The sequence below is a fragment of the Lolium perenne genome, chromosome 1, assembly GCF_019359855.2.
Source record: "Lolium perenne isolate Kyuss_39 chromosome 1, Kyuss_2.0, whole genome shotgun sequence".
Taxonomy (NCBI): Eukaryota; Viridiplantae; Streptophyta; class Magnoliopsida; order Poales; family Poaceae; genus Lolium; species Lolium perenne.
Window position 1 is genome coordinate 53,766,514 of NC_067244.2, and position 15,665 is coordinate 53,782,178.

The window sequence follows — 15,665 nt, forward strand, 5'->3', positions numbered from 1 at the left end:
TGGGAGAACAATGAAGGTAAAGAGTCAGGTATAAATTATGATTATGAATGCATTGAAGCTTTTATGGATACCGATAAATTTCGAAATATGAGTGCTACTTATGGTCTTGACTCTCAAGTTGCTGCAAATCTTTATAAAGCCTTTGTTTCTCATTTTGAATTGCCTAAAAATAATTTTGATAAGTATCATGAACCTTTTAAAGAGGCTTGCATGAAGAATGAAATTGTTGTTAATTATTGCAATAAGCATGCTCAAACTCCTAAAAATGCTATTTCTTATAAGCATGTTAATTTTTGTGGAATGCATAGACCTTGTGGAATTAATCAAGTCAAAGATGAATATTGCATCCATCATATTAATGAAAAAACTAGGAAGTGGCTTAGGGCTCTAGATGATCTTGGTAAAAAAGTTTGTGCCCTCTATCCTTTTATTTGTGAAGTTTGCCATGAAGTGGGTCATTTTAATTTTCAATGCTCCTCCAATGATAATTTGAACCCAATGAGTGCTGCAAATTTGTATTGTGATGATGAAATTACTCCTAATCAGCATGATGAACTTACTTTATTTTTGGGGTGTGAAGAATTGTCGAGAAAAATCTCTTTGTTACATGTGAGTGATCTTGATATTGATGATGTCCTGCATGGGTGTTTTTCTTATTGCATTGATAATAGCCATACAAATACTTACATACAAAATATTTTAGAAGATGACACCTTGCCAAAATATGATAGGACCGCTGTGTGTTTTCAACTAATTAATGAAAAGGAGGGATCCTCCCAAGTTTCTTCTATTGTTTCTGAAAGTAAATCAGGTTATGCGGACAAGCCACCCTTCAAGCCTCTCCCTCCTGAAGAAGGGAACGAGGAGAAGGAAGAGAAGAAGAAGAAGAAGGGAACGAAGAAGAAGAAGAAGAAAAAGAAAGAGGTAACGGCGTATCCCCGCGTGAATGAGATAACGCTAGGTAACCGTAAGTATGTTGCTCCTAATGATTATTGTGATAATGAATCTGAATATGATGATCTTCCTATGCCCTTTACATACATTAGCAATCATGATTTGAATGAGCACACTACTTTTGATATTGCAAATCTCTGGGAAATTAATTCTGAAAATGATGACAATGTGCCTCCGATCTTTGATGATTATTACAAAGAATGCTATGATATAGGTTCTAACTATCCTTATGAAACTTGTCATAGTCATGATTGGGTTACCAAAAACAATTCCCTTAATATGCAACTTGTTTACCATGTTCAAATTCTTGATAATAATCTTGCTCCAATTACTATTAATGAGAATAACTCTTCTTATGCCAAATTTAATGATACTTCTATGCATATGAACCATGATAAGAATGTTTTAAGTGATGGGTATATTGTGGATTTCATCAATGATGCTACTGAAAGTTATTATGAGAGAGGGAAATATGGTCGTATGCATCTTAATAATATTAAGTTTCCCCTCTTTATGTTGAGAATCTTGAAGTTACTCGTGTTTTATCCTCTTATGCTTGTCACTTTGTTCTTCATGAATTCATTTGTGTACAAGATTCCTCTTCATAGGAAGCATGTTAGACTTAAATTTGTTTTGAATTTGCCTCTTGAAGCTCTCTTTTGCTTCAAATACTATTTCCCGCGAATGGATTATTAAAACTACTGAGCCCATCTTAATGGCTATAAAGAAAGAACTTCTTGGGAGATAACCCATGTGTTATTTTGCTACAGTACTTTGTTTTATATTTGTGTCTTGGAAGTTGTTTACTACTGTAGCAACCTCTCCTTATCTTAGTTTTGTGTTTTGTTGTGCCAAGTAAAGCCGTTGATAGAAAAGTAAGTACTAGATTTGGATTACTGCGCAGTTCCAGATTTCTTTGCTGTCACGAATCTGGGTCCACCTCCCTGTAGGTAGCTCAAAAAATTAAGCCAATTTACGTGCATGATCCTCAGATATGTACGCAACTTTCATTCAATTTGAGCATTTTCATTTGAGCAAGTCTGGTGCCATTTTAAAATTCGTCAATACGAACTGTTCTGTTTTGACAGATTCTGCCTTTTATTTCGCATTGCCTCTTTTGCTATGTTGGATGAATTTCTTTGATCCACTAATGTCCAGTAGCATTATGCAATGTCCAGAAGTGTTAAGAATGATTGTGTCACCTCTGAATATGTTAATTTTTATTGTGCACTAACCCTCTAATGAGTTGTTTCGAGTTTGGTGTGGAGGAAGTTTTCAAGGGTCAAGAAAGGAGGATGATATACTATGATCAAGAAGAGTGAAAGCTCTAAGCTTGGGGATGCCCCGGTGGTTCATCCCTGCATATTTCAAGAAGACTCAAGCGTCTAAGCTTGGGGATGCCCAAGGCATCCCCTTCTTCATCGACAAATTATCAGGTTCCTTCTCTTGAAACTATATTTTTATTCGGTCACATCTTATGTGCTTTACTTGGAGCGTCTGTATGCTTTTGTTTTTGTTTGTGTTTGAATAAATGCTTGTGTGGGAGAGAGACACACTCCGCTGGTTCGTATGAACACATGTGTTCTTAGCTCATAATATTCATGGCGAAGGTTGAAACTGCTTCGTTAAATTATTATATGGTTGGAATTGGAAAATGCTACGTGTAGAAATTGGTGTGATGTCTTGAATAATGTGATACTTGGCAATTGTTGTGCTCTTGTTTAAGCTCTTGCATCATATATCTTGCACCCATTAGTGAGGAAATACATAGAGCTTGTTAAAATTTGGGTTTGCATGAGTGGTTTCTCTAGAGTCTAGATATTTTCTAGTAAGATGTTTGAACAACAAGGAAGACGATGTATAGTTTTATAATGCTTGTAATATGTCTTTTATGTGAGTTTTGCTGTACTAGTTCGTGCTTGTTTGCTTCAAACAACCTTGCTAGCCTAAACCTTGTATCGAGAGGGAATACTTCTCATGCATCCAAATCCTTGAGCCAAACAACACTATGCCATTTGTGTCCACCATACCTACCTACTACATGGTATTTTCCGCCATTCCAAAGTAAATTGCTTGAGTGCTACCTTTAAAATTCCATCATTCACCTTTGCAATATATAGCTCATGGGACAAATAGCTTAAAAACTATTGTGGTATTGAATATGTAATTATGCACTTTATCTCTTATTAAGTTGCTTGTTGTGCGATAACCATGTTCACTGGGGACGCCATCAACTATTCATTGTTGAATTTCATGTGAGTTGCTATGCATGTCCGTCTTGTCTGAAGTAAGAGAGATCTACCACCCTATGGTTAAGCATGCATATGTTAGAGAAGAACATTGGGCCGCTAACTAAAGCCATGATCCATGGTGGAAGTTTCAGTTTTGGACAACAATCCTCAAATCTCAAATGAGAAAATTATTAATTGTTGTTATATGCTTATGCATAAAAGAGGAGTCCATTATCTGTTGTCTATGTTGTCCCGGTATGGATGTCTAAGTTGAAGAATAATCAATAGCGAGAAATCCAATGCGAGCTTTCTCCTTAGACCTTTGTACAGGCGGCATAGAGGTACCCCTTTGTGACACTTGGTAAAAACAATGCATTGTGATGATCCGGTAGTCCAAGCTAATTAGGACAAGGTGCGGGCACTATTAGTACACTATGCATGAGGCTTGCAACTTATAAGATATAATTTACATGATACATATGCTTTATTACTACCGTTGACAAAATTGTTTCATGTTTTCAAAATCAAAGCTCTAGCACAAATATAGCAATCGATGCTTTTCCTCTTTGAAGGACCATTCTTTTACTTTTATTGTTGAGTCAGTTCACCTATTTCTCTCCATCTCAAGAAGCAAACACTTGTGTGAACTGTGCATTGATTCCTACATACTTGCATATTACACTTGTTATATTACTCTATGTTGACAATTATCCATGAGATATACATGTTACAAGTTGAAAGCAACCGCTGAAACTTAATCTTCCATTGTGTTGCTTCAATGTCTCTACTATGAATTTATTGCTTTATGAGTAACTCTTATGCAAGACTTATTGATGCTTGTCTCGAAAGTACTATTCATGAAAAGTCTTTGCTATATGATTCAATTGTTTACTCATTGCATTTACATTGTTTCGAATCGCTGCATTCATCTCATATGCTTTACAATGGTATGATTAAGATTATGTTGGTAGCATGTCACCTCAGAAATTATCTTTTATCGTTTACCTACTCGAGGACGAGTAGGAACTAAGCAGGGATGCCGATACGTCTCCAACGTATCTATAATTTCCGATGTTCCATGCTTGTTTTATGACAATACCAACATGTTTTGTTCACACTTTATATCATTTTCATGCATTTTCCGGAACTAACCTATTAACAAGATGCCACAGTGCCGATTCTGTTTTCTTGCTGTTTTTGGTTCCAAAAAGGCTGTTCGGGCAATATTCTCGGAATTGGACGAAATCAACGCCAAACCTCCTATTTTTCCCGAAGCGTCCGAACACCGAAGAAGAGTCGGAGAGGGGCCGGGGGGCCACCACACCACATGGCGGCGCGGGCCAGGCCTAGGCCGCGCCGGCCTAGGGTGTGGCGCCCCCAGTGCCCCCTGCGCCGCCTCTTCGCCTATAAAAGCCCTTTCGACCTAAAAACGCGGTACCAATTGACGAAACTCCGAGAAAGACTCCGGGCGCCGCCGCCATCGCGAAACTCTAATTCGGGGACAGAGAACTCTCTGTTCCGGCACCTGTCGGACGGGGAATTGCCCCGGAGCCATCTCCACCGCCGTCTTCACCGCCATCTTCACCGCCATCGCCGCCTCCATGATGAGGAGGGAGTAATCCACCCCCGAGGCTGAGGGCTTCATTGTAGCTATGTGGTTCATCTCTCTCCCATGTACCTCAATACAATAATCTCATGAGCTGCTTTACATGATTGAGATTCATATGAGTTTGTATCACAATTTATCTATGTGCTACTCTAGCAAAGTTATTAAAGTAGTTCTATTCCTCCTGCACGTGTGTAAAGGTGACAGTGTGTGCACCGTGTTAGTACTTGGTTTATGCTATGATCATGATCTCTTGTAGATTGCGAAGTTAACTATTGCTATGATAATATTGATGTGATCTATTCCTCCTACATATGCATGAAGGTGACAGTGTGCATGCTATGCTAGTACTTGGTTTAGTCTTTTGATCTATCTTACACTAAAGGTTACTAAAATATGAGCATTATTGTGGAGCTTGTTAACTCCGGCATTGAGGGTTCGTGTAATCCTACGCAATGTGTTCATCATCCAACAAGAGTGTAGAGTATGCATTTATCTATTCTGTTATGTGATCAATGTTGAGAGTGTCCACTAGTGAAAGTGTAATCCCTAGGCCTTGTTCCTAAATACTGCTACGTTACTACTGCTTGTTTCTTGTTTCTTTGTGTTACTACTGCCGCAATACTACCACCATCAACTACACGCCACAAGCTATTTTACGGCACCGTTGCTCTCGCTCATATATATTCATACCACCCGTATTTCACTATCTCTTCGCCGAACTAGTGCACCTATTAGGTGTGTTGGGGACACAAGAGACTTCTTGCTTTGTGGTTGCAGGGTTGCATGAGAGGGATATCTTTGACCTCTTCCTCCCTGAGTTCGATAAACCTTGGGTATCCACTTAAGGGAAAACTTGCTGCTGTTCTACAAACCTCTGCTCTTGGAGGCCCAACACTGTCTACAGGAAAGGAGGGGGAACGTAGACATCAAGACGCGGCGGTCCGGGCGAAGGCGATGGCGAAGGCGCAGCCGGCGACCACCTTCGACGAGGAGGAGGAGGAGGAAGAGGATGAAGACGCGGCGGTCCGGGCGAAGGCGATGGCGAAAGCGCAGCCGGCGACCACCTTCGACGACGAGGAGGAGGAGGAAGAGGATGAAGACGCGGCGGTCCGGGCGAAGGCGATAGCGAAGGCGCAACCGGCGACCACCTTCGACGACGAGGAGGACTCAACTTCCTCCGATGAGGAGGTGACGAGCCGAAAGCATCGCTGCCACGACGATGAGGCGGGGCCATCTAGGAAGAAGAAGTAGTTTAAGTTTGTTTTAAGTTTTTATATGTAATTCTTATGTTTATTCGAAGTTTTATATATAATTTGTCTATGCTGCACCACTTGAGTTTGTTCAAATCTTTCGTTCGACGAGGGTATTGCCGTAGAATTACAAATTTCTCCCGAAATGTATATCGGGAAGACGAGGGTATTGCCGTAGAAACCCCAAGCCTTTGTCGCCGACAGGTCGGGGCCACCAGATGGTTCCTGCGCTTTTCACTCGTCCGGAGTCCCCGAGCGCTCCCCGGGAACCCGGGGATGGCCTGGGCTCCCCGGACGGATGAAGGCCTAATCCGGACAAAAACGAGGAGCCGGGGGCGCGACTGGGCCGTTTTCGTCCATCCGGATGAAAAAAAGGCGTCCTGGGGGCCTTCCCGGGGAGACGGCTGGAGATGCTCTTAGAGGTAGCGGTTGGAAGCGGAAGCATCCAAAAAATGGCCGATCCGACGTATTTGCCGAACACGATTTAGGAAATGCGGTTGGAGGCTTTTAGTGCATGTCCAATGCATAGTCCTAGGGATGTTGGCTCGTAGCTTTATCTTGGTTCGGGTTGTTTAAATTAGGTTCGGATAAAGAAGCAACCTCTTCATCAGGAAGCAGCATCTTCAGTCATAAAGTGAAAACTGAGTGAAAATGTGAGAGAGAAAGAGAAAAACCAAATCAATTTTTGAGAGAAAAGCATATTAATCAGATCATAACATGACATGCATATATCAATTTTTTTATCCAAACCTAATTGAACAGCTGCCTTCGTTCCTCGTGTCCTTAATCAACTCCATAATGTGTCACGTACGCTTTCGCAGTCTCTCGCTGTCAAAACATGATCAGACTGTGATAGAGTTTATCTACTCTGCCCGTAAACTCTTTGCTTTATCGTAAGGAAAAAACCGAAAATAAAAAATCTACGGAGGTGACAAAAATTTATTAATTAAGCCCCAAAGCAAGATCAAATCAGTATCGAGACATCATCACAAAACCTCCTCTCATCTTGTCTTCCCCAATTTATTCTGCAGCAATCCACAACCTCCTTCTTTCTTCGGTGCGAGTCCCAACAAAGAGGGAGAAAAAAAAAGATGGACATGGCCATCGACACGCCATCGCCGGCGCCCTCCGCCGCCTCCCCGGCGCCGTCAGCGGCGGCGGGGCGGCAGACGCGCGCGGCGGAGTCGGTGCGGCTGGAGCACCAGCTCGTGCGCGTGCCCCTCGAGGTCCTCCGGGCCACCGCGCGCACCAACCACCGCCTCGCCGAGAAGGAGATCGCCGCGGTCCTTTCCTCCGCCTCCTCGGTCGCCGCCCCCGACGCCGTCGACCACCTCACCTCCCTCGTCTCCCGCCTCCACGGGCTCAAGCGCAAGGCACTGTCTCCCAATCCCACGCACAACCAATCTCTCGCCGAATCATGCTAGTCCTAGAGAAGATCCCAACCTTTCCATCTGATCACTTCATGTCCCTCTGATTTCTACTGAAAAGATCGTGTTCTCTTCTCTTGTTTCGTTGCTGAAAAATTGTTTCCTGACGACCTTCAGATGGAGGAAGGCGCGCGGGCGGAGGAGCTCCAGGTGCAGAGGTGCCGTGCTCGGCTGGACCGGCTGGCCGCCGCCAGCGCCGGCGACGACGGCGAGTGGGAGGACATCCGGCTCAAGCGTATCCTTGTTGACTACATGCTCCGGATGTCCTACTATGACACTGCCACCAAGCTCGCAGAGACCTCTGGCATTCAGGTATAACCGTATAAGGATGGTGTGCCAAGAAGAGGTTCTGGTTGATTACTCCATTCATTTAGTTGTGTGCTTTGTATTTAAGAGAAATATAGCTCCGCAAAGCTTAACTAGATTACAGAACCTGAAGTCTGTCGATGTCTGTTTTATCAAGAAAAATGCTTCAGGATGATTTTGTAAGAAGTAGTAATCAGAATGATATTAGATCTTTGGGAGAATTATCTAATTTAGCACCAGCAAGTAGACCGATACCAGGCCGTGCCTGTCATATTACTTTCAACTCTATTTAGGTTTTAGGAACAGAACAATAGGGATTGCTGTTCTTTGTGATGATAGTAGATGTCAGTTCAAAGTCCGTGCAAAATTTGAGAGCGTCTGGTTCTAGCTGGTAACTTCCTTTCCAAGGGTAATCCTTCAACTGGTGCTGTTATGCTGTATCTGACTCTTAACTAAGCTTATCGCTCGGTTGGTCGGAATGCGCTATCGCTGAACCGCCCACCAAGGTTCGACTTATGTGAAGCAGAATTTATTTGACGGAATGAGCCAGTTACTGGTCCCTCGGATGTTCTATTTAAGCAATTCCACCCAATTCTTGTGCGCTGGTAGGCCGAGTATTCTGCGTTTGACTGGTGTCTTGTCTGCGTGAATAAACCCCAGCTGTGATCACTTATGGATTCCAGTGACCTCTTTTTGCTAAATAAGGAGGTTTATCTGGTTTCTGTTTTCACCGTAGGCTTGAAGTGCCTTTCTTCGGAGACACTGTCTATTTATACTGCTCTACAACATCTTGGTTTCAGCTTTGTCTGCTTTCATTAGTTTGGAAGGTTTTACTCAAACTATGTGTAATGTAGATCGTAGTTTATTTTCTATTGTCTTGCAAAAATCGTAATTATTGAGGTCCCAGCTGTATATGATTATTTGCCAGTATGCTACTTTGTACTTTTGGTGCTATTGTGTGATTATATGCCAGTAGCCCATGTTGGCATGTTGCTTTCTGCTTTTGATGCTATTGCCTAAACAAGAGAGGCTGCAACATCAAAATACAACCTACTTTTCATGTAGTACTAAATGCGTTCTGTGATTATATGCATTATTATCTGCCAAATCATGACGACCAAGAACTCTTAGCGTTAGTGTACCCACTGCCTTTTTCTGCAGGCATAGTTACTCTTCGGAACCTAACCATCCAGCTCTTGGTATGCAGGACCTCGTTGATATTGATGTCTTCCTAGATGCAAAACGAGTAATTGATTCTCTTCAGAATAAGGAAATTGCTCCTGCTTTAGCTTGGTGTGCAGAAAACAAGTCTCGGTTAAAGAAATCAAAGGTTTGTGTTATGTTCGGCCATTTCATTACCGAGTTCCATATGCATTGTAGTGAGATAAATAAGTAAATTAGTCCATTTGTTATAACACTAGTCAATTGGGTGCATTGATCTATGCCACTGACATTAATAGTCTCATAGTTCATCAATCATGTTATTTGCTTGGTAAAACTATTCAAATTTGTAACTTCTTGATCACCTGATGCGGGATAGGTCATTTCTACATTTATGGCAATTGTGGTCTGAATGCTGTAAAAGGTTTGTCTCGGGTGATGGAGGTGATTTGTTTCATGCATCTTTATGCTACTAAACATCTAATTCTAAATAATAGGAGTCTTTTATGGGAGAGTGCATGGTATATTGAATATTGTCATTGTTGAGTAGGATATCAGTGCATGTTTGTTTTCTCTGCATTTTTCCAAGAAATAAAAGAAGCAAGATGTTGCTAGCTTCTGAGTATCATACATTGCCCTCTTTATCTCAATACTTTCTTTTATTCTAGTACATTCTAGTATCTTTTTTTATTTACCCTGCAGAGTAAGCTCGAGTTTTTACTGAGACTTCAAGAATTTGTGGAGCTAGTCAGGGCTAAGAACTTCCTACCGGCTATAGCATATGGCCGGAAATACCTTGCTCCCTGGGGATGTACACACATGAAAGAATTACAGCGTGTTACAGCAAGCCTTGTTTTTAGAAGCAATACAAACTGTGTCCCTTACAAGGTTAGCAGCATTGTCTTTGTTTTATTGGTTTTGTTGTATCGCTGAATCAAAAATATGGTAGCAACTGGAATAAGATATTGTGCTTAACCATGAACCTTGGAGTATATAATACACTACTCATCATCAGAAATTTGGGATGAACTGCTGGTTGAACACTGGTGTTGTAGTGAAGGTACTGGCTGGTACCTGGCTGACGGCGTGTGCTTTACTTGTAGGTCTTGTTTGAGCAAAACCAGTGGGACTCTCTCGTGGACCAGTTCAAGCAAGAATTCTACAAATTATATGGCATGACACTAGAGCCACTGCTGAACATCTACCTGCAAGCAGGCCTGACAGCTCTGAAGACTCCGTATCCTTCTCAAGATCAATACATTCCTTTTTCTTTTGAACTGTTACCATAATCTAAGTCTTAACTATCATGACCGGAATATGTTGTTTATTTCCTCCTTGACCTTGCAAAGATTCTGTTTCGAGGGTAACTGCCCCAAGGAAGATCCATTGTCACTAGTCGGGTTCCGGAAACTCGCGGAGCCCCTGCCCTTCTCCAAGCAGCACCACTCGAAGCTCGTCTGCCACATAACCAAGGAACTCATGGACACCGAGAACCCGCCACTCGTCCTACCCAATGGCTACGTGTATAGCACCAAGGTACGCTGAACCGCCCCGCTTCTGCTCCCTGCCCCAGATCTTATTACACTGAACCTAGAACTTAAGATGTGTTCCTTATGTGTTGGTGGTGCAAATGTCAGGCCCTCGATGAGATGGCTAAGAAGAATGGCGGCAAGATCACGTGCCCCAGGTCGGGCGCCGTCTATAACTACACCGAACTCGTCAAGGCTTACATCTCATGATCATGGTGGTGCCGTCGTATCTCGGTCTCGGCGAGATGATGACCATCTGATTGGTTGGCAGTCTGAATGTGTACATAGAATGACTGGATGAATCAGCACATGATTGTGCATCCTTTCAAGTTTATTTGAATTGTAATGCACAAGGCAAAAGAAAAGCACTGGAAATTTAAAATTACTGATTGTGATTTCCATCATTTACGTTTCCTTCAATTGCTTGCTGTGAAAACTTGAACATTTTATTTATAACAAAAAAAAGGCATAGCTGCCACATGAAAATCAACATCTACGAGAAGAGAAACTTGGAAACTAGTTCAGGATTATATACAGAAATGTACTTCTCCATCTGCTGGAACTCGGTGTGTTGCAGTTCACGTTTGTGCGTTCTCTGTAAGAACACAAATACGATAATGAACTGCTGGACTGAATGTACGCTTTCTGGCTGGACGAAGCGAAATTAGAACTGGGTGTTAGCGTCTACTGACTAAGAAAGCGGGAGATGCACAGCCAAACCACTGATGAGTAGTGGGCCGCACAGGCAGAACCACATAAAAGCCCAGCCCAACATTCGTCAACTCCACAGCATTCCAGCCGTCCGATCCGAAACCCCTAGATCCAACGGCTCACATCCTCCCGCCTCCTTATAAAGGGAAACTCCTCTGCTTCACCCAAACCCTAGCCTCCACTCCACCACCCAGCCCAAACCCTTCCCCGCCGCCACCACCGTCGCCGCCGCAGCGCGCGGAGGCGACCCCCCACCGCCGCCAAGATGCAGATCTTCGTGAAGACCCTGACGGGCAAGACCATCACGCTGGAGGTGGAGTCCTCGGACACCATCGACAACGTCAAGGCCAAGATCCAGGACAAGGAGGGCATCCCTCCGGACCAGCAGCGCCTCATCTTCGCCGGCAAGCAGCTCGAGGACGGCCGCACCCTCGCCGACTACAACATCCAGAAGGAGTCCACCCTCCACCTGGTGCTCCGCCTCCGCGGAGGCGCCAAGAAGCGCAAGAAGAAGACGTACACCAAGCCCAAGAAGCAAAAGCACAAGCACAAGAAGGTGAAGCTCGCCCTCCTCCAGTTCTACAAGGTCGACGACGGCACCGGCAAGGTCACCAGGCTCAGGAAGGAGTGCCCCAACGCCGAGTGCGGCGCCGGGACCTTCATGGCCAACCACTTCGACCGCCACTACTGCGGAAAGTGCGGCCTCACCTACGTCTACAACCAGAAGGCTTAGAGGTGGCTCCGCGTCTGCTATGCTTTTCTTTTTACCCTACCTATCGAGAACTGAATTGAGCTGTTGGTTACAGCTCGTTTAGATATGTGTTCCGTTTGTCGTTAAAACTGATACCTGGAGTAGCATGTTTCCTGGATATTTGATCGCTTTTTACTCAGATGATGCGATGTGAGTTCAGTTTTGGTTTCATATGCTATCATTGTGGATGACGATAATATCTCCAATCATTATTATACCTTGTGCTGATCTAATGGTGATGCAATCACAAGTCATTTGGTCATTTCTGTGCTGGTAAGATTAGAATTGATTGGTGTGCTTAGTTTCTGTTGCTAATCATTGTGCTGCTGTAATTTCTGTGCTGCAGTATATATGTACATGTACATTTTGGTTTGTTATATTTGTGTGTATAATTATGTCGCTTAGTACCTAGTGAGTTCTTTTTACTAGGTTATTTATGTTTTGGGGTTGAAGTTACTGGTGCTTAGTGCTCTAGTGCATCTGCTTCTGGATAACTATCTGCGGGCAATTATTTTGTTTGTTAGTTGTTTTATTGTGTGCTTAAGTTTGCTTTGAATACATTACCACAGCTAGTTTAGAGCAGCTTTAAGCTAATGCATTGCCTTTCTTTAAGTAAGCATTATATTTCCGTCTAAAATAACTTCATTAAAGGGTACCTAGATTGTGTTGCTGGATAAGTTTAGTCTGGAGGAGTTCATCATAACATACCTGGATTGTATGTTAATCTATTCATTTTTGTATAGTTATCTTAGTTGTTTGACAGGTTCAGTACAATGATTGCTAGTGTAGAGCATAGTACTGCCCTGTGGTTTGGCCATGTGGTCTAGAATAAGCTCTTCATACGGTAGTTACCTTGACAGTGGCAGCTGTTCTTTTTTGTTGTAGTTACCTTGACAGTGGCAGTACAATGATTGCTAGTGTAGAGCATAGTGCTGCCCTGTGGTTTGCCCATCTCATCTAAATAGGCTCATCATAGTTTTACCTGGATTGTGGGTACATCTTCAGTTTTGGAAAGGTATCATGTTGACATGGCAATGCAATGACTGCTAGTGTAGAGCATAGTAATGTCATGTGGCCTGGTCATCTGTTTGTTAGATTCCAGCATTCCTTGTTGACCCCTGTGGTCAGGTCATCTGTTCGTCTATTTCCAGAATTCCTGGTTAACAGTAATGTTTCAAATGCCCTTGATTATGGAATGTACTCTTTATTTTACACTCCACTTACATGTGAATAGAACTATGGATGTGCTATCTGTTTCAGTCATTATACCTGAGCATCAGTTTTATTGATATGGACGTGATATGATTGCTTTTTTTTGGTGCGACTATTTTACTTTGTTGCTTATGTTTGTTTGCTAGCATTTGGGTTCGTTCTTGTTCTGGTTCGTGCAAACTGCACAATCCCGTGGAACTCCAGTTCATTCAGTTGTATTGTCCTGCTTATTGGTATCTAGTTGCTTGAATATATAGATTGGTTTCTTGTGTATTGCATTTGATCAGAAATTGCTGCGGTACACTGGCGGATCCTCTTGGGGACCATACTATGCCATGGTCCGGTCTTCCAAAACTTAAAAACAAAATTAGCAAGGCATTGCGACCCATCAGGTTTTTTAAGACACTAAATTTCCAGTAGTAGTTAGCAAAACAGCTTAATTCAGCCTAGTCTGCCCCATCCGGCCCCTCCTTTAGTTGCAACCACGGTCCGCCACTGGCGGTAGACTATCGATCTTATGTACATTTCTAGACATCCTTTAGTGTGAACGTTGAGTGGGCTGTGAATGTTTAATGGGGTGTGAATATTTAATGGGCTGTGAATGTTTAATGCGCTGATTGGTTGTCTCTGGAAAACTACCATCTCTAGTGTTTGTACTTGTGCTTGAATTTACGGAATTGCGGAATTTACAGACTACTTTGTCTGTTAAAGGATGTCAAAGTTTGTCAAAATGTGTATATATCTAGACGGTATAGATATTATCTACCAAAATTTTGACATCCTTTTATGGACGGATTTAGTAGTAGGAATAACATCGGACATGTATGCCCCCTTTCCACTTTCGTTCGCAATACCTTTGGCTATATATGCCCCTCTATCGTTTGCAATACGATCAGCCAATATGCCTCCATTTAATGGTGTTGCTTATCTTGATCTAGTTGCATTCTTATTATCTGTTCTATTATCTCTCCCCATTTCTTTTGACAACAAACGGTACTGCTTCCCTGTGCCGGCTTAACCATCGGCTATATATGCAAACCATTAAAATAGTCAATCAACATCGACGAGAGTATGAACACATATGTCAGGGAATACACCAGAATACACCAATATGTCAGGGATTAACAACCAGCCTTGTTGACGTTGGAGAGCTTGTTGAGGATGGAGTGATAAGAGCATCTCTAGTAGAGCCTATATATCTGCGAACCGAAAGTCTGTAGGTCTTTAAAATTGTGATACGACGATTTAGCCAGATTTGTTAGGAATAAATTAGCTTTAGATTTAGGCTAATCAGGCAGTTAGCAGATTCCTTAGAATATTTCCTATAGCAGTTAGCATATTAGTGATTTGTCCAATCGCTGTGTGAAGCGAATAGTTGTCCTTTGCCAAGAGACATCAACATGTAATAACTGTATATAAACCTGATCAAAGTATCAATAAAGCAATCATTCACATCCATTTGTTCTCTCTCTGTTTCTATCTTTTCACGTCACGTCATCAGCACTTGCTCTACCAAAAGCGAATAGGCCAAGGAAAAGAAAGGATGGACTCCCTGCTTTCCTTAGCTTTCCTTCGCTTGTTTTGTGGCACGAGAGGAGCGCCGCTTCCATACTCGTCGCCATCGGACCTTCGCTGCTCGTCGAAAATTCAGCCTGAACTTCAACCGTCGTCGGAACTTCGGCCGAAACTTCAACCGCCGCCAAAGCTTGAACGGTGGCCTCCACCACCGCAGAGCAGTACTTGGTGTCCCTTGCCGTCGCTACGGCCCTGGTGGTGGCCTCCGTCGCTGCCACAACCACCGCCAGCACTACCACCATGTTCACCGTCGTGTGCAGCACCACCAATTTCCTGGAACACCAGGACCAAGTACCACGACGGTTGCGGTTGTGCCCCAGGAAGAGGCCCCGGTCATGCCACAAGTTGCTGCTGCGGTGCTGGAGGTCGTTGCCATCGAGCCGGAGGTGGCTGCAGAGTTCGAGAATGAGGCCTCCGCCTCCAACGTCACCGCGAACCGACGAACTTCTGCCTCCTCTGCCGGCATTCACTATCCCGCCCATGGACTGGCTGTTGGGCGGGCCGAGCGTCGGGTGGCTCGTGGATGACCCCGAGCGTGACTTCAGCGACGATGAACTCGCGGTGCAGCCGCCTCCGTCGGTGTACTACCACATGCGCCATGGATACAGAGGATACCTTCCATCTCCGACGCCGTCCGACGAGGAGCCGGAGCAGTTCGCTCCGCCAGGCTACGCCTCGGTGACGGAATTCTTCGAGCCGCCAACTGCGGCTGCCGTGGACGCGCTCCCGTCGGCGCTCACCACCAACCTCCAGAAGGAGATGGAAGGGAACGAGGTTGTGGCAACCGCTCGCGCCCGCGCGCTCGTCCCCGGCCTCAACCTCCCAGCAGCAGAAGAATCAGAGGAGAACGAGGACGCGCCGTCGGCGCCGTCCCTTGCCCTCCCCAAGCCCTCGCCGGAGGCCAGGGTGCTGCTCCGTCACTTCGCGTCGGCCATGGCGGCCCGCCCCG

General features: G+C 43.9%; 2 protein-coding genes across 2 annotated transcripts; both read left to right on the forward strand.

Moving 5' to 3' along the window:
- Positions 1 to 7,062: 7,062 nt before the first annotated feature.
- LOC127292427 (protein MAEA homolog) lies at positions 7,063 to 10,871 on the forward strand. Its single transcript, XM_051321818.2, has 7 exons — positions 7,063 to 7,417; positions 7,589 to 7,783; positions 8,985 to 9,107; positions 9,641 to 9,826; positions 10,042 to 10,175; positions 10,288 to 10,474; positions 10,576 to 10,871. The coding sequence occupies exons 1-7, from the start codon at positions 7,136 to 7,138 to the stop codon at positions 10,675 to 10,677; spliced, it is 1,209 nt and encodes a 402-aa protein (XP_051177778.1). The 5' UTR covers positions 7,063 to 7,135; the 3' UTR covers positions 10,678 to 10,871.
- A 471-nt stretch (positions 10,872 to 11,342) lies between these two features.
- Positions 11,343 to 12,100, forward strand: LOC127292434 (ubiquitin-ribosomal protein eS31z fusion protein). Its single transcript, XM_051321828.2, has one exon. The coding sequence runs from the start codon at positions 11,444 to 11,446 to the stop codon at positions 11,909 to 11,911; it is 468 nt and encodes a 155-aa protein (XP_051177788.1). The 5' UTR covers positions 11,343 to 11,443; the 3' UTR covers positions 11,912 to 12,100.
- Positions 12,101 to 15,665: the final 3,565 nt, after the last annotated feature.

Bases quoted from the DNA above. Each gene is read 5' to 3' on its own strand.
- LOC127292434 (XM_051321828.2), top strand. From the start codon at position 11,444: ATGCAGATCTTCGTGAAGACCCTGACGGGCAAGACCATCACGCTGGAG.
- LOC127292427 (XM_051321818.2), top strand. From the start codon at position 7,136: ATGGACATGGCCATCGACACGCCATCGCCGGCGCCCTCCGCCGCCTCC. The intron at 7,784-8,984 runs GTATAACCGTAT...CTTGGTATGCAG, and splicing joins CAGAGACCTCTGGCATTCAG to GACCTCGTTGATATTGATGT. The intron at 10,475-10,575 runs GTACGCTGAACC...TGCAAATGTCAG, and splicing joins GCTACGTGTATAGCACCAAG to GCCCTCGATGAGATGGCTAA.